This window comes from Salvelinus namaycush, chromosome 1 (assembly GCF_016432855.1).
Source record: "Salvelinus namaycush isolate Seneca chromosome 1, SaNama_1.0, whole genome shotgun sequence".
NCBI lineage: Eukaryota > Metazoa > Chordata > Actinopteri > Salmoniformes > Salmonidae > Salvelinus > Salvelinus namaycush.
In genome coordinates this window covers 41,502,103-41,520,035 of record NC_052307.1, presented here as the reverse complement: position 1 = coordinate 41,520,035, position 17,933 = coordinate 41,502,103, and the positions used below count along the sequence as shown (strand labels likewise).

The 17,933-nt window shown below is 41.2% G+C and overlaps 2 protein-coding genes across 2 annotated transcripts in view; one reads left to right on the top strand and one right to left on the bottom strand.

Annotated features, from left to right (window-relative positions):
• The window catches only part of camk2b1 (calcium/calmodulin-dependent protein kinase (CaM kinase) II beta 1), an 84,198-nt gene extending 80,470 nt beyond the window's left edge, over positions 1-3,728 (top strand). The window contains exons 18-20 of the mRNA XM_038988570.1: positions 145-239; positions 533-766; positions 905-3,728. Coding sequence (XP_038844498.1) covers positions 145-239; positions 533-765 — 328 coding nt within the window. The 3' untranslated portion in view covers position 766; positions 905-3,728. The remainder of the gene's footprint in view (positions 1-144; positions 240-532; positions 767-904) is intronic.
• A 3,468-nt stretch (positions 3,729-7,196) lies between these two features.
• Positions 7,197-14,799, bottom strand: si:dkey-174n20.1 (uncharacterized protein LOC796174 homolog). The gene is made up of 4 exons (XM_038988560.1): positions 14,361-14,799; positions 12,276-12,518; positions 11,650-11,952; positions 7,197-8,028 (listed from the first exon to the last, which is right to left on the bottom strand). Exons 1-4 carry the CDS (start codon positions 14,506-14,508, stop codon positions 7,769-7,771), a joined length of 954 nt encoding a protein of 317 aa, XP_038844488.1. The 5' UTR covers positions 14,509-14,799; the 3' UTR covers positions 7,197-7,768.
• Positions 14,800-17,933: the final 3,134 nt, after the last annotated feature.

Below are 17,933 nucleotides of genomic sequence, written 5' to 3'. Positions count from 1 at the left end.
TGTGTGTGTGTGTGTGTGTGTGATGGTTAAAAGAAGGATTTTATGATTGATAGTCATTTTTAGTGTGAGCATGTATCAGAATGTGTGTGTGCGTCCATGCGTGCCTGTATGTGTACGACATGAATGCGTGTTTCCTCTCCCCAGTAAGATCTGTGATCCTGGTCTGACCTCCTTTGAACCTGAGGCCCTGGGCAACCTGGTGGAGGGAATGGACTTCCACAGATTCTACTTTGAGAACCGTAAGAACTGCAGAGATGCTTTATATTCTATTGGGGGAAACACATGCACCTAATCCAGCATCAAGGATTGGTGGAGCACCAGAAAGCGATATCATACTGTAGTTTGGGACTCATTTTCTTGAAGGACCTTTTGATCTTTAGATATAGAATGACCGAACCTATTCTCTCAAATCACCATTTCGATTTAGTGTTTTACTTTCTGTGTCCCTTTCTTTACCATTCCCTCCCTCCCTCCCTCCCTCCCTCCCTCCCTCCCTCCCTCCCTCCCTCCCTCCCTCCCTCCCTCCCTCCAGTCCTGTCTAAGAACAGTAAGCCTATCCACACCACAATCCTGAATCCCCACGTCCACCTGATTGGAGAGGACGCTGCCTGCATCGCCTACATCCGCCTCACTCAATTCGTTGATGGCCAGGGCCATCCGCGCTCCAGCCAATCAGAGGAGACTAGGGTATGGCACCGCCGGGACTCCAAGTGGCAGAACGTTCACTTCCACTGCTCGGGTGCGCCTGCCGCGCCACTCCAGTGAGGTGTGTAGAACATGTTTGTGTCATGTGTGTGTACACACATTCACAGTCATGCACAGACACACTGTTTTGAAAACTTGTTTTCAGGAATATAAGACGTGAAATGGAAATGTCTGTTAAATTGTGTCTCCTGTGTTTCAGGAGTAGAATGCCATAGCCACATCTAATACGAGTGCTCTGCTGGAGAGAGAGAGAGGGAGAGGGAGATCAAGTCCAGTGTCGGGTGGCTCTGAGTCCGCAGCGCCAGACGCCTCCCACACTAGTTCCTTGCATGCATCTCTTTTTTACGACTGCCTGTCGCCACCCGTCACTGTACCCACTAACAACCATCTCAACAACCAACCAACCATCCGACAACAATCTATTGTTTTTCCAACAACAACCCCCTTCTCCCCCTCAAGCCCAAACTTTGGACAGTTCACGTTTTGCCCCTTTTCTCCAACCCCAACTCCTCCAACACAACCACTGGCTAATATTGGGCTGTGGGTAGGGAGTGTTTCAAGGGGTATGATGGGGGGTGTTGGGGTGTTTTCTTGGCCGCATTGTGCATTTGATTCTTTGTCTTATGTCACATGATGTTCCCTCTTCTTCCTCTTGTGAATCTTCACTTGTGTTGGGTAACACTACACAGGAAATACAGTATGTAAAGTTTTAAGTCAAATCTATTATTATTATGATTATTACTATTACACAATTGAAATTGTATATGTAATTTGTATAATTCAAATGATTGATGCCAGTGGTTTCTAGAGTTGAAGGAAATCTTTAGTTTTCTCTATCTTTTTAAGGAAGCATGTTGTTTTTCAATATTCACAGTGGCTGTTTTCTATTGTGGCTTTTAAGTGACAAAATGGTATTGGCAGTTTTTGTATAAGCTCCTTGCATTTAATCTATTCTATTATACTAGACCAAAGCTCATGTTTAAGAAAAACAACGTTGGGGAGGAGGGGGGTGTTTGACGTGGTGTGGAGGAAGCGAGTGTGTGAATGTTAGAAGTGTGTGCGTGTGTGTTTCTGTGCGTACGTGTGTGTGTGTGTGTGTGTATGTGTGTGTGTGTGGAACCAAGTACATGGGATTATTAGTCCACAGGTGGCCGGTTTGATCAACTGGTTTGAATTTTCAGCTTTGTAATGTGAATAGCTGGAAAGGGGATTGGCTTGGTTTGGTGTCTTCCGTCGTCTGGTCACAATCAACTGTACGAAATGAGATTCAACAGTAACAGAAGCTTTTATTGTATTTCACATTAATCATGTTTTTGCCTTTGTTGTGTTTATTATTATTATTAACATATCTCAGAGGATAGACCTACTGGTTCTCTCTTAGTGTGGTGTGTGGGAAGGCTCTGTGATCCCCAGTGCTCCCGGTGGTTCGATTAGATATTGCAGTACACTGCACTGCACCTCCTGCACTGCACTGCACACACTGCAAATGAGGCCTCTATAGAATTTTACAGCCGCTATAGAACAAGTGAATAAACAATAACACAGCAGTATTATGCTATAGTGTCCATACATATCAGCTTCACTACTTATTATTCAACATCTTAAAACAGTTTTGCAGTCTCTTTTAAACAGTACCAGTACCTATAACACCTCTCACATCTCATCTTTCTGTACAGGTATACTTTATAGAACCTTTGGTGAGGAGAGATGAAGCCTTTACACACTTAAATCCATACTGCGTCGCAAGGTGCAACTGTCCATTCTCTCACACGTCAACCTTGAGCCAGTTGCACTCTGAACCTATATAAAATCTGGAAACTGCATCACTACTGAGGTCGTGCATTGCATAGAGCCGTGCCTAGGGCTCCATGCCTGTTTAATATGTTTAGTGGGGTTTAATGGAGAGCTAACAGGCAAGGCTGTTGGTTTGGAGAGATGTGGGCCTGTGCAGTCTGCAGGTAGCAGGTGTTTTTAGTGGTGAGGTCAAGTACATGTGTGGGTGTTTACTTTGCATACACCTTGTCCCTCTGTCCTGTGGTCTCTAGTTGTTGCTGCTCATTTTAGAGTGGAGAAATGTGACTGAGGTCTCAGGGTATCCAGAAGACTGTGTGTAAAAGGGGATAGCTCCTGTGTTGGTTTTCCACATGATGGAGATTTTAGAGGAGAGAGAGGCTTTATTTCAGCGGTCCTATCAGTCCTCTGCCTTCAGTCCACGACTTACAGTTGTTATGATTTTTATGTATATTATTATATTTTCACATTTGTAATATCATCTTCATTGACTTGTGTTACTATTGCATGTTATTGACTAGTGTTACTACTCATTGTGTTTGTGCCAGCGAGAGATGGACAGGTGGATTTACATGTTATAGGAAGAGATGGCTTCACACACCCATGTATATGTATATGAAGAAAAATCAGCTCTGGAGTGTTTGGTAATGTTGCAGGCCGACTATATCACAGTCGTTGCATTTCATCAACAGATGGTTTGCGTGTCACATCGTGGACTGTGCAGTCGGGTATCCGATTACTATAATATATTATAGGATGGGGTTAGCTGATATGTTAAATGCCTATCCAGACGTTGTGAGATCTGTCAGGCGTCTGCAACATATAGCTAGCCAGGAAGTTGATCGAAGTTTCACATTTTGGATCTAAGTGAGTGTTTTTTTTTTGCCGTCCTACCACCATAGTTGCTATGCCTGCCTGTGATTGGCTGCCTTTGGAAGTGTCTCATCACTATTGGCCCGACAATTTTGACCATCTCAATGGATAGTGAGGCGGTCAGCCGGTTGGTTAGTCCTCAGGTTTATATTTATTTTATTATTTATTTATTTATTTTATTGGTCAGTTATGTGCTTTTTCTTCAATGTTTTATTTAGTTTTCCCCTCGATATACAGCTCACGTAAATGTTAAATTACTCTCTGTTGCATTGTGATTTGGGGCGTCAGGTAACCTAGTGGTTAGAGCGTTGGGCCAGTAACCGGAAGGTTGCTGGATTGAATCCCCGAGCTGACAAGGTAAAAATCTGTCGTTCTGCCCCTGAACAAGGCAGTTAACCCACTGTTCCCCGGTAGGCCGTCATTGTAAATAAGAATTTGTTCTTAACTGACTTGCCTAAATAAAGGTTGAATTTTAAAAAATGTAAAGGGAGGTCCTCTTCTAATGTCCCTAGAAGTGTTCCTGAGTGATCGAGCTAACCAAACATGTGAACCGACCTCTTCCCCCTCTCCAAAAAAATAAGAAATAGCAGCATGTACAAAGCAGCATGTATTAACTAGCATCTTAGCTGGCATTTCTTTGCATGATAGTCAACAGGACACTAGTTTTGGTGTTAACCCTGATTTGTCTTCTAATTTTTCATTTTCTACTGAATGCTGGTATACTAAACCTTTCTCAATCTATTTTCTGAGCTTTTTAAGTGCATAAAACTATTTTTGTCTCGAGACGACATAACAAAGATAGATGAGAGGCTGACTTTGATATTGATGATTATGACAAGGATGATGATGATGAACATGTAATGATGATTCTAAAGCATGCTTTTATATGGAGCTCAATGTTGTCAATCCAGAGTGGTTTACTTTTATACATACAGTAGAGAGAGGATCACCTCGAAACCATAAGCATTTCCAGTGACTCCTTCTCAACTGAACTTGCATGTGGACTTGGGGGGAAATCCTAACTTCCACTTAAGTACATTTTTAACAGAGTATTGCATTGATGTCACTGGTACTGTAGACTAAGTGGACATTTTACTTACAGGGAATGCATAATCTCAAACAGCAACAATCAAAGATAGTAGAAAATGGAGTAGGCCTAGATGGGCTCAAAGATGCCCTCTGGTGGTTAAAATGATCATTAATGGCATGCACTGCGACGCACTGAATCCTAGCCACAGCATACTGCACAACAGTATGACACAACTTTTAAATGAGGAACCACTGTAAATGGAAGTTAGGATTCAGCCCTTTGAGAGGAACAGCACTTAATAATGACTTACTCAAAAAGGATACATAAAGCACACCTGCAGTTCCTCTGTAACCCCATTAGAGAGCACTCTTACATGTAATTAAGCACAACTAGCTGATAGGGGGGCAGATTTGTCTGAGATTGTAAAGGCTGTGGATGCTGAAGTAACTTTCCAAAAAGCAAACTTTTAAGCAATCAGTTCCAATAGACTTTAGAGGGAAGAACCCACTGGACTATGTTTCGTTTAGTTAATTTTGGAAACATTTTAAACAATAGGAATACAAAGTGCATCCATCCAGTGACTAGACCACCTGTACTGACAACACTGAGCTAGTATCTCTCTGTAGTATTTATTTAACTCTTTTCCTAGTCCCTCTGTTTAAAAACTTTATTCAATAATTTCTCTGCAGTTGGGTCTTAGTTTTGTTTTTGTCCGTTTGGGTTTCTTCTGTAGAATATATTTAACCTATATTTCTCTGATTCTTCTGATTATTGTGCTACCCCAATGTGCTACATGTGTTTCTCAAACTTAAGGAAATGTGTTAAGGTGTTATCAATAAAATGACAATTTAAATAAAAATAAGTTAATGATTATTTTAATGGTCAGACGTCCTCCTTTTGCTTTTTATTGATGAGAGGAGAAATCTGTTTGTTTTTCAATGGTTAATCCAATACAGAGATTAGCAAATAATATTACAATAATATAATGTTGACAGTGTAACTGGGCTAACAGTTTATACTTTCGATTCATACATAGTTTGATGTAACAGGATGATGATTCATGATAAATAATATGTGATATTATTCAAATCAGAATATCATACTTGATATTGATTAGTAAAGCATATACAGATAAAGCAAAAGGCTACCCATATATTATTCATTCAATATTTAAAAGTCAATATTTATTTTGAAAAATTATTTTTGAAATAACAAAAACTAATGAGATAGAAATCATACAGAACAGACCTCTGGAGAAATTATTTACAAATACAGACAATCTCAGATCCTCCCTATGTCATCATCTCTCTATAAACACACACTGTCATATTACTCTCCTAGAGTTAAACTTGAACTGATCACAGACATTATGCCCTTGGCCTTTGTCCTCTAAGTCCTATTCAGTGAAATGAGTCTTGTGTAGAAATCTGGTGACTTGTAGTACAAAGCTTATCTATTTCTTTCATGAATCTTCATAACAAACCAGAGGAGGTTGGTGCCACCTTAGTTGGGGAGAACGGGCTCGTGGTAATGACTGGAGCGGAATCAGTGGAATGGTATCAAATACATCCAGCACATGGTTTCCAGGCGTTTGGTGCCATTCCATTTGATCTATTCTGGCCGTAATTATGAGCCAGAACAGTTACATGTAGATGACGGAAACCCAGCAGTGCAACATCCCCAGCATGAGAGCAGGGTTACAACCCAACCCTAAAAGCATTACTCTGTGATTCACTACGCATAAATAAACAGTTCTTAGTGTGTATTACCAAAACAGAAAAACATATTCATTAGAAACCAAAGCATTAATATTTATCACACACACACCTCATCGGGACTACATCGCTGTCAGAGACACCTCTGATTGTCAGATCTGTAAATCAGGGTAGATAGTATCACCGGGCTTTCCTTTAGAGAAGTATGGGAACAGTTTATCAGTAAACGTGTCTTTACGTGTAGATGTGTGTCATGCCTTTGGGTTCGTAGGACACCTCCCCGCTGTCATAGTTCAGCTGAAAACTGATCCTCTGGGGTCTCCTTAGAGGGGGAGTCTTACCGCCTGCCCAATACTCACTGCTCTTCAGCCGTAAAGCCGAGACTCCATACGTTAGGCCTACATATAACTCCATCTTCCTGTTGACTGACTCTCTGGTCCCCCACCTCCACCTCCCAGCTGTACTTTCCTGAGCTGAACCCCTCAGAGCCCAGTTCCTCTCTGGGTTGTCAGGGAAATGCTGCCTTTTACATAAATTTCGCATCCTGGTCAGACCATCAGACAGATATAGCCTACATTCAGCAGTGTTGGGGTCCAGAATCACAGGAGTGTATTGGACGATCCCTTGCATCTTCTCCCAGACTCTGAACTGCAGGTTACCCAGGTGTTTGGCCACAGCTATCACCGCTCCTAAGACCAGCTGTGGATCCTGCAGTGTGCACTGTAGCTTGTCTGGGTGTGTTTTTAGTCTGTGAGAAATGACAGCTTCTTTTTTTGGAGAGTTTCTGCTCCAGTGCAGTGATGTTTTGAGATCATTTCTGTATCTCTCTGGCGATCATCTTTCCCGCCTCCTTCTCCCTCAGTGCAGCCAGTCTGGCCTCATCTTCCTCTTTCAGGAACTGGTGAAGCACATCCAATTCCCCTGATCTGTTTCTCTGTGGACACCAGCTGCATGCTTCTCCTACCGAGTGTTCTGAAATGTGCTCTACTAAACAACACCACATTCCCTGTACACTCTAATTGAAGAAAAAAAACATACAAGTATCCTTTGACTAATAACAAGACATCAGGCAGGACTTTATTGCCACAGATTTTATTGCAACAGAAAAAAAAGCAGCCATGTTTCACATCACCATTCAAGTGTTTCAGGACAGCAATAAAAAGGCTAACCATAAAAATGTTAAACAATGCTTTCCCCATTCATAAAAAGAAACACAGACATACTTCACAATAAGGTCCCCTGAAGACAAATAAATGTAAAAAAAAAAAAAAAAAAAAGTAATTTCAGGCTAGTTTGACCAAAATAATGTTCCCACACATTTCTTTCTTGCAAAGCTTCATAGTATAATTTGATCGTTAACATTTTGGTCTACTGACCTTCTTAATGCTTTGAACAAAACATTAACAGTCAGTAACTTTTATTCATCATAACAGTGAAACATTGCAAGCCAACAGTGTGAGGGAATGTATTTTTTATTTGAGTCATTAATATTTCAACAAACCTGGAAAACACTCTTGGACTGGAAATCCAAAACTGAATATCATACCCCTTAACCATTGTTTTTGTTTAAAAAAATAGTAGTAAAACAGAGTGATATTCAGTGAGTATTCCAGGCTAAAAACATCTACAAGCCTTACGAAGCCTTCATCCTTTCTCAGGCTAGTTTGACCAGCCCCTCGCTGGCCTCCCACAGTTTTTTGGCCACACCGGCGTCTCTGGCGAAAGGTCTCAGCGTGGCGGGCTGGCAGTCAGTGAAGTATCCCCCACTGTGCTTGGCAGCCTCGTCCGACACGGCGCAGTAGACCACGGTCTGAGCGCCCATCTCACACGGCACGAAAAACATGAACATGATCACCTGCACCAGCATACGGAACAGGATGGAGTAGTGATATGTCCAACTGCTCTGAACATAGCCTGGAAAACGGAGGGAGATGTAAGTGTGATGCATAAAATAATTCCCACACACTGATTCTGTGACCCAAAATGGGGGTATCCAGTAGCTATCCTTGTTTTAAAATGTGTTGTCTTTTCTTTTTTACCTTTTTAATCACTTACCAATTAACCTTCAATCGACAAGAGAGTTGTGCCTCCATTTTCTGAAACCATGTCTGTGTGCATGCCACTGTGAGACAAATAGTCAGCCCATCTCTTCCATCACCCTGGCCGTTTCATTATATGACTATTTGATCTATAGCTATGACTGTATTCGTATATAATCTACAGTATACAGACCAGTGTTTCCTCTGGAAATTGTAGTAGCAGAGGGAGGAGTTGATTTTATATTATAAATGCTTCAGTATACAGTATACTGTGCAGATTAGAGAAAAAAATAGATCACAATAAATTGACCCATTTTGCTCAATAACTATGTATTTTTTTTTATGCAGTTATTTTCCATTAGCTGCAGGGCTCTAGACAGTTTTTCCAGTGCCAAGTAAGACATGATAGAGGTTAGCTATTTCATCTAACATGAACGCTGGATAAGATGTTTTATTGTCACATAGTACTACGGCTCCCCCTACTACGGCTCCCCTGTAGCAAATTAGGGTTAAGTGCCTTGCTCAAGGGCACGTCGACAGATTTTTCACCTTGTCGGCACGGGTATTCGAACCAGCAACCTTTCAGTTACTGGCCCAACGCTCTAACCCCTAGGCTACCTGCCACCATGATGGATATTGTGATGTGCAACATGTCAAAATAGAATTCAGAATTATCAGATGTATTTTTGCTTGCATCTTTTTTTGTGCACATTGGCCTAGGCTAATATATGCTACATAAATAACCACCTAAGGAAGTAGGAACTCAAAACACATTAGCTAGATTGCTAACTCTAAATATGATATTATAGCTCATAGTCATTTATAATTTAACAGTAAAATGATTGCTCTATAAAAACTTTCCATGGGTAGGCCTATAGCTACTTCATGTATTCATCGCAAATGGCGTGCTCCGTTCCGTTCTGCCTGCGCATTATCTAAATTACACAGGCTACTCCGTTTGTAAAGTGGTGGTATTTCCTCAAAATGAAGAGTTGAGAAATATGTATACTTACAGAAAGCTGAGACTTTCCCCTAAAGCTTAGGCCCCCTCACCAGATAGCATATAAACATGTCATAAGCCATGGAAAATGTTTAGAATTAAACTAAATTAACTATAAAACTGCACATTTTTCTCCCATGGCAAAATGTGTAGAATTGCAGGAAATTATCTTTAAAACAGAAACATTTTCTCTAAGAAGTTAGCTGACTAGGGGAGAGGGGAGAGGGTTGACTAGTGCAGGCAGGTTTAAAAAATAAAATAATGTTTTACCTTTATTTAACTAGGCAAGTCATTTAAGAGCAAATTCTTATTTTAAATGACGGCCTAGGAATAGTGGGTTAACTGCCTTGTTCAGTGGCAGAACAACATATTTTTACCTTGTCAGCTCGGGGATTCGATCTTGCAACCTTTCGGTTACTAGTCGAACGCTCTAACCACTAGGCTACCTGCCGCCCCAAAAGGTTGAGACTTTACTAATTGAGGGGTGAGGATGAGGAATGACAAAGTTCCTAATATGTATTCCGTAACAGTGACTGGCACACTCAGCCTGTCTCTCCAGTGACTAGAGAGCAGTATCGAGGACGGTGTTGTACCCGGACTAAATAACCTGCAGAACGATGTTGTACCAGTGCATTTGGAAAGTATTCAGACCCCTTGACTTTTTCCATATTTTATTACGTTACAGCCTTATTCTAGAATGGATTAAATTGTTTTCTCTGCTCACCAATCTACACACAATACCCCATAATGACAAAGCAAAAACAGTTTTTTAGAAAAAAAGTAAATATCAAATTTAAATAAGTATTCAGACCCTTTACTCAGTACTTTGTTGCAGCACCTTTGACAGCGATTACAGCCTTAAGTCTTCTTGGGTATGACACTACAAGCTTGGCACACCTGTATTTGGAGAGTTTCACCCATTCTTCTCAGCAGTTTCCCTCAAGCTCTGTCAGGTTGGATGAGGAGTGTTGCTGCACAGCTATTTTCAGGTCTCTCCAGAGATGTTCGATCGGGTTCAAGTCCAGGCTCTGGATGGGCCATTCAGAGACTTGTCCCGAAGCCACTTCTGCGTTGTCTTGGCTGTGTGCTTAGGGTCGTTGTCCTGTTAGAAGGTGAACCTTCGCTCCAGTCTGAGGTCCTGAGCACTCTGGAGCAGGTTTTCATCAAGGATCTCTCTGTACTTTGCTTCGTTCATCTTTCCCTCAATCCTGTCTAGTCCCCCAGTCCCTGCCGCTGAAAAACATCCCCACAGCATGATGCTGCCACCACCATGCTTCACCGTAGGGATGGTGCCAGGTTTCCTCCAGACGTGACGCTTGGCATTCAGGTCAATCTTGGTTTCATCAAACCAGAGAATCTTGTTTCTAATGGTCTGAGAGTCCTTTAGGTGCCTTTTGGCAAACTCCAAGCGGGATGTCGTGCCTTTTACTGAGGAGTGTCTTCCGTCTGGCCACTCTACCATAAAGGCCTGCTTTTTGAAGTGCTGCAGAGATGGCTGTCCTTCTGGAATGCTCTCTAATCTCCACAGAGGAACTCTGAAGCTCTGTCAGAGTAACCATCGGCTTCTTGGTCACCTCCCTGATCAAGGCCCTTCTCCCCCGATTGCTCAGTTTGGCCGGGCGGCCAGCTCTAGGAAGAGTATTGGTGGTTACAAACGTCTTCCATTTAAGAACGATGGAGGCCACTGTGTTCTTGGGGACCTTCAATGCTGCAGAAAGTTTTTGGTACCCTTCCCCAGATCTGTGCCTCGACACAATCCTGTCTCGGAGTAGTACGGACAATTCCTTTGACCTCATGGCTTAGTTTTTGCTCTGACATGCACTGTCAACTGTGGGACCTGACATAGACAGGTGTGTCCCTTTCCAAATCATGTCCAATCAATTGAAATTACCACAGGTGGACTCCAATCAAGTTGTAGAAACATCTCAAGGATGATCTAAGGAAACACGATGCACCTAAGCCCAATTTCGAGTCTCATAGCAAAGGGTCTGAATACTTATGTAAATAAGGTATTTCTGTTGTTTATTTTTAATACATTTGCAAACATTTACAAAAACCTGTTTTTGCTCTGTCATTATGGGGTATTGTTTGTAGATTGATGAGGAACATTTTGTATTTAACCAATTTTAGGTAAGGCTGTAACGTAACAAAATGTGGAAAAATTCAAGGGGTCTGAATACTTTTCGAATGCATTGTCTGTACAGAGGAAAAATGAATGTGCATAACAAAACTATTGAAAGTACGTTTCGTAGAAATACTATGTTTTTGCAGTGGCAGCAATGATTTTGCCATGGCGCAGGACCACAGCTAAATTAATACATCGGAAACACCGATACAGACACTAGTGCATCAAGCCTCAACAGGGTGCATAGCGTAGGTGGTCACCCCTTTCCTCTCTGTCTTCTTGGCCATTAGATTATTTTATATAGTCATAATCTATCATTGTATCAGTGTGACAAATGTAATCTAAATTTACAGTAGTGCTTCAAGCCTCACCAGGGTGCACAGCATATGTCGTCACTCCTTTGCCCTCCATCATTCTACCCAGCTCCTGGCTGAAGTAGATGTTGGCCAGCTTGCTGCGGCAGTAGGTGAAGAAGGGCAGCAGGTTATAGTTGAGGTCCTGGAAGTCTAACTTCTGGTACTTGTAGTTGGAGCAGGTAAGCGTGACCACGCGGCTGGGGGCCGAATCCTTCAGGCGGCCCAACAGTAGGTTGGTCAACAGGAAGTGGCCGAGGTGGTTTACACCGAAACACATGCTGAAGTTGTCCTCCGTCCAGTCCAGCACGCTGGGCATGGCTGTGAGTGGAGGGGGGAGGTTAGCTAGCGAGATTGCTTAATGTTTGAGTTTACTACCTCTGCTCTGAATGCCAAAGAGTCTAAGGCAGGTGTGTCAAACTCATTCCATGGAGGGCCTAGTGTCTGCAGGTGTTTGGTTTTTCCTTCAATTAAGACCTAGACAACCAGGTGAGGGGAGTTCCTTACTAATTAGTGACCTAATTCATTAATAAAGTACAAGGAAGGAGCGAAAACACGCAGCCACTCGGCCCTTCGTGGAATGAGTTTGACACCTGTGGTCTAAGGGCTTCTTTATGAGGGTGTCACAGACTCCTCTCTCTCACCTGCGTTGTTGATGAGGATGTCCAGCCTCTTCTCTCTCTGAAGGAAGGTCTTACAGAAGTCTTGTATGGAGCGCATGTTGGCCAAATCCAACTCCATGTGATGGACGTTAACGTTGTGACCCCTGATCTTGATCTCCCTCACCGCCTTCTCAGCCTTGTCCACGTCACGGCAAGCTATGATGACACGGGCACCTCGCATCGCCAAGGCAACCGCCGTCTCTTTGCCGATGCCAGCATTGCCACCTAAAAGAGACAGGTAGGGTGGGAGGGAGAGAATGGATGATGATTATTATTACAAAGCCATAATGTCCAATGATGTAGCTCTAATGTACAGCAAATGATGTGAAATAGACTACAAACAGTCTAAAAAAACGAAACAGTGATAATATATTAACGTGAAATAAGAGGATATCATCAATTAAACATCTGAATAAGGGGGGTAAGGTTGCTAACAGCACTCAGTGACTTTAAAAAAATACATTAATCCTCCCTCTGAGAGGGTTTACACTAGACAGCACAGCCACAGTCAAAATTGGCTATATCGTATAAATTCATAAAAACAAAAATGAGCTTTTTGGTCTTCATTTCAAGTAAGGATTAGGCATAAGGTTAGCAGTGTGGTTAAGGTTAAAATTACATTTTAAGAGAAATTGTAGAAAAAAAGCTGAGTTTATGCCTTTGTGCCTGCGGTAACTAGTAACAACCCTAAGAGGTGTTACCTGTTTTATTTCATGTTAATAGATCAATTCATGCATCACTCAACCTTTGCAAGTGGGTATTGTATTAGCTAGCACAGGAGTTTTCAAACTGGGGTCTGTGGCTCCCCATGTTTTTTTTTTATGTGAAAAAATATATATTTTATGAATATCGCTAGCTGCAACAGAATAACACCGTGGACACCATTCTTATGTCTCTGCATCCAGTATGAAGGAAGCTAAAGGTAGTTTCACAAGCCAATGCTAACTAGTGTTAGGGCAATGACTGGAAATCAACAGAAACAGTTAGCAAGCTAGCTGTTCCTGTTCATCTGACTCTGGGGAAAGGACTTCATTGCCAAAATCTCAAACTATCCCTTTAATACGGAGGAAATTACAGTCATTGGAGCCATTTAGTGTTTTTCTGTATAGAAAATTCTTAGGCGTGCCATGCAAGTGGTAATTTTCAGGATGGAAAAACAGTTTGTGTCAACTTAAACAACCAAAACCAGATAGAAAACATATAACTATACATATATTTTTTTACAATACCATATTTGAGAACTAACAATCAAATAAAAGGTAGACAGTCAGGGAGTATAGAAAATTCCCAAAACTGGGTATTCAGGGGAAATGCCCAATGACTTTGGTATATTGCTTGAGCAGACGAACACAGCATTACCCTTGGCAAAATACATAGAATTGCAGAACATTTGCTTTAAAACAGAAACATCGTCTTTCAGCTCCATGACAAACTGTATAATTGCTGGGAATTAGCTTCAAAACTGCGAAATGTTCTCCCAGATCAATTGATTTTTTTTCTTTTAGAATTGCATAAAATGTGCTTTACAGCAAAATGTTCTCTATGCCACCAAGATATCTTTCTAGTTAATACCTGTCACTCACAGGAGGTTGGTGGCACTTTAACTGGGGAAAACAGGCTCGTGGTAATGGCTGGAGCAGAATATTTGAAACGGTAGCAAGTATAGCAAACAGTTTGATGCATTCCATTATTACCTCCGTTCCAGCCATTATTATGAACTGTTCTCCAATGTGGTCACAATAACGAAACTGTAACGTTACCAAATCTATTAATTTTAAAATGTTTATTACTTCTAATTGCCATCATCATATACCTGATGAGAAGACATGATTTCAATTGTTTTACTAATGGGGGTCGCCGGTTCGACTAGGTGGCGGTCCCTGGGCAAGAAAAGCTTGAAAACCTCCGAGCTAACAGACGTACTGCCAGAAACTCTGTGGTACTGATTGTAGCTACGCTATGTGCGATTGGCGCTAGGTCTACATAGCTAAAACGAGTCCATTTCGGCGCATGCGCGGCTACTAGGTTAGCCAATTTGCTAGCTAGCTATCTATCTATCTGCCTTACCAGTAATGATAACTGTTTTCCCATCCAGTCTTTTCAAGTCCGTGCAATATCTCCTCATTTTCATCCATTTCAAAATCAAATAGCAAACTAATGAAGTAATAATCGTATACAAAATATACATTTTTGTAAGCAAGCTGGTTAGCCACATAAAATAATCATGGACGCTCTTCTTGCAATGACGTCAATGAATGAACTGAAAACTAGCTAGAGGCTAGTAAACTGTAGTTAGCATTCTGGTCGACATCAGATACATCCATGGCGTACATAGAAACGATTCGTCTTCGTCTTAGTGACAGTTCATAACGAATTCCCATTTCCCTACTAAACAATAAAAGAAAAACTGCTCCAATAACGTATTTCAATATATATTGATAGCCAGTTGCTAGCCTGCTAGCTCACAGACAATGTGTAAATGCGCATGCGTGGAAACACTCCGCAGTTCAGTTACGCCACAATTCGTTGTCTATGGCATCAAGGACAGGGCTACCTACTAGAGAAGGCTCAATTCCCGTGTGTCGCAGACAAAGATCAATGGGGCGTGGTCGGCATTTTTCATGCTGCGGGCTGTCAAACAGACGATTTTGGGATTCAAATATTGTTGTTGTCCCACAGATTATTTGGAAACGGTCGTCTTTCTGCGTTGTATGCGTTAGCCTACCTATTGTATTAAAAGCAATTTTTTCGCATTGTTCACACTAGTTTGGTGTGTGAGTTTAAACGCGTCTATGTGTGATCTCATTGAAAAATAGTAGACTGCCTATATGTTTGGAGAATCAAGGGGCAGTTCAATTAAACATGAAATTAATTTAAACATGATTAGACTGTAGTTTACTACAGTGTCTGTAAATACATATTTGATAATGGAAAGAAGTGAAGGGCGTTCAACCAACGTGAGTCGAGGTGCAATAAATTGTTTGAATCATTATTGAAAAGGCACAACTCGCGCATAGGATGCGCCTTTTCATTTTCAATACCCTAAATATGGATTACCCATTTATTTGTCTCTGCCTGTAAATTGTTCTCCTAAAATGTAGGCTACATCCTATATGCAAAACGGAGCAAGTGTCGCGGTCATCATTCTTGCTGCTTCAAATTCAGTAGCCATAACTGCGATATCAGATGCGCGTGTGCATGAGCCGAGAAGCACCGGGAAGTTATCATTCCAAGGAAATGTACTTCCTAAATATGATTAAAGTATAGTTTAGGCTAATACATTGCCTAGAAATAAACATTGATCACCTATATTTGGGGTGCCAGGTAGTCTAGTGGTTGGAGCGTTGGACTAATTAACCGTAAGGTTGCAAGATTGAATCCCCGAGCTGACAAGGTAAAAATCTGTCGTTCTGCCCCTGAACAAGGCAGTTAACCCACCGTTCCTAGGCCGTCATTGAAAAATAAGAATGTGTTCTTAACTGACTTGCCTAGTTAAATAAAGGTGTAAAAAATAATAATATAATAATCGGCCAAATCGGTGTCCAAAAATACCGATTTCCGATTGTTATGAAAACTTGAAATCGGCCCTAATTAATCGGCCATTCCGATTAATCGGTCGACCGCTAGTGTCCACATATTTTTGTATATATAGTGTAATTTCTTGTTTTTGTTGTTAAGTTTAGTCAACATTTCTCAATTGACAGTATGTCAACCAATAAGCCCGACAGCCTGAGTTGTTCAACCTTTTTTTGCATAATTTCTTTGTATTTTTCAATTCATCATCGATGCAGGGGGCTCGAACAGTTATCACAGTTAGTTTCTTAACAAGTGCATGTTTGTCAACAATTGGGAAGAATAATTTTACAAATACTTCAAGTGTTGTATCTAGATTCTCCTCATATACATCTGACCAACATAAATGTTTTACATCTTCAACAAAAGAGTCCTGAGAAACCTTTTTTTTTATGATCTCTTATAAATAACTTTAGGCCCCGCCTTTGGTACTTTGGCTTTCCTTGTCAATGTTATGGTCTCTATAGCCAATGAGAACTGATATTGCTTTGGAGAAAAGCTCTGCAGCATTGGTGAAGATACGATCATTACAAGTAAGTGCATTTCACAGATCCAACACTATTGGTATACACTGGTTGAGTGATAATCTGGGTCATGTTACAGGCATTAATCACAGTAAGAAGCTTCCTCTTGAAAGGACAACTAGATGATAACCAGTTAGTGTGCAGATCGCCAAGAAAATGTATTTCTCTGTTAGCATCAGAGACTTTATCTAATATAAGACACATATTATCCCGACACTGACAGTTTGCAATTGGTGGCACCTTAAAATAATAGATAGGTCTCTCTTGAAAAGTAGATTTGTATCTCAATGAGACTTAAATAAAGGTTAAATAAAATAACAAGAATAGAATACTGTATAGGTTGTTACCTATACCTCATTTACGGGGCCATTTAGTTGTGTTAATAAGGGAAGCCGTTTTTAGTCTGGTCTCTCTGTGCATCTCTTCTCAGTTTTTATGTGCTACAGGTGTCATATTGAATAATGTGCTGCTTTATCTCTTCAATCTAAAACAAGTGCCAGTGCCAAACTGCTATTTCTCCCTGTAACAATTCTTCTATTTACTCTCCACCCTCCTAGGTGTAGTCCTGGGGGGCCCCCATTTTATAACGTTTGACGGCGTGAAGTACACTTTCAATGGGAAAGGAGAATACTACCGGGTTGACTCCCCAGGCAGAGGGCTGAGAATTCAGGGACGGACAGAGCAGGTGAAACTAGAGAACGGTGAGTTTTCCCTCTGCTGTGAAAGGGCAGGTAGTGTCTATGCACCCTTTCATCCCTAGGGTGGCTAGACTGGCTACCTCTCTGTCTCTGTCTCAGCCTCTCTGTCTCAGCCTCTCTGTCTCTGTTTCTCTCTGCCTCTGTTTCTCTCTGCCTCTGTCTATGTCTCTGTTTCAGGCTTTCTATCTTTGTCTCAGTCTTTGTTAAGGTGCTCATGGATTCAGGCTCATCTCGAAAGATAAATAATTCTGTAGTAGTTTGGTGGTTTGATTGTGTTGTAAAGATAATGAATGCATTCAGACCTACATCTGTTTTAATGGTAATTACACCTTTTTACTTCGAAACAAGTTTTAATACATTTTATTCTACAGAGCGCTAGCTAGCTCTTCTTCCCAGAGAGGTGTCATCCCAGTTCAGTTTCTCACACAGACACACACACACTCCATGTATTCTCTTTTACACAACAACATAGTGAAGCAGTCTGGGTCTTGAGATACTTCTGGGGGTGAAAACATTTTGGCGATGTAAAAAAACACCTTATTTCCTCTTGCTTGTAATCTAAGGACCCATTGCTCTCAGCTAATCTCTCTGGTGGTCAATCTGAGTCTAGCACAGCTGCTACGAAGCTACGTTGGTTAGGAGCTCCTACAAACCCCAATACTTTTTTAAAGCCAATCCAAAGCCAAATCAGTGAAGATGGCCAGATTCCAGTGATGTTCAGCTCATTATTTTTGACAGATCAGTAGAACATCTGGATTGGGGCTGATGTTGCTGAGAGCTGTCAAGTTAATATTACATTATATCTTACGTACAGTATATTTGAGGTTATGCTATGCGTATGAAAT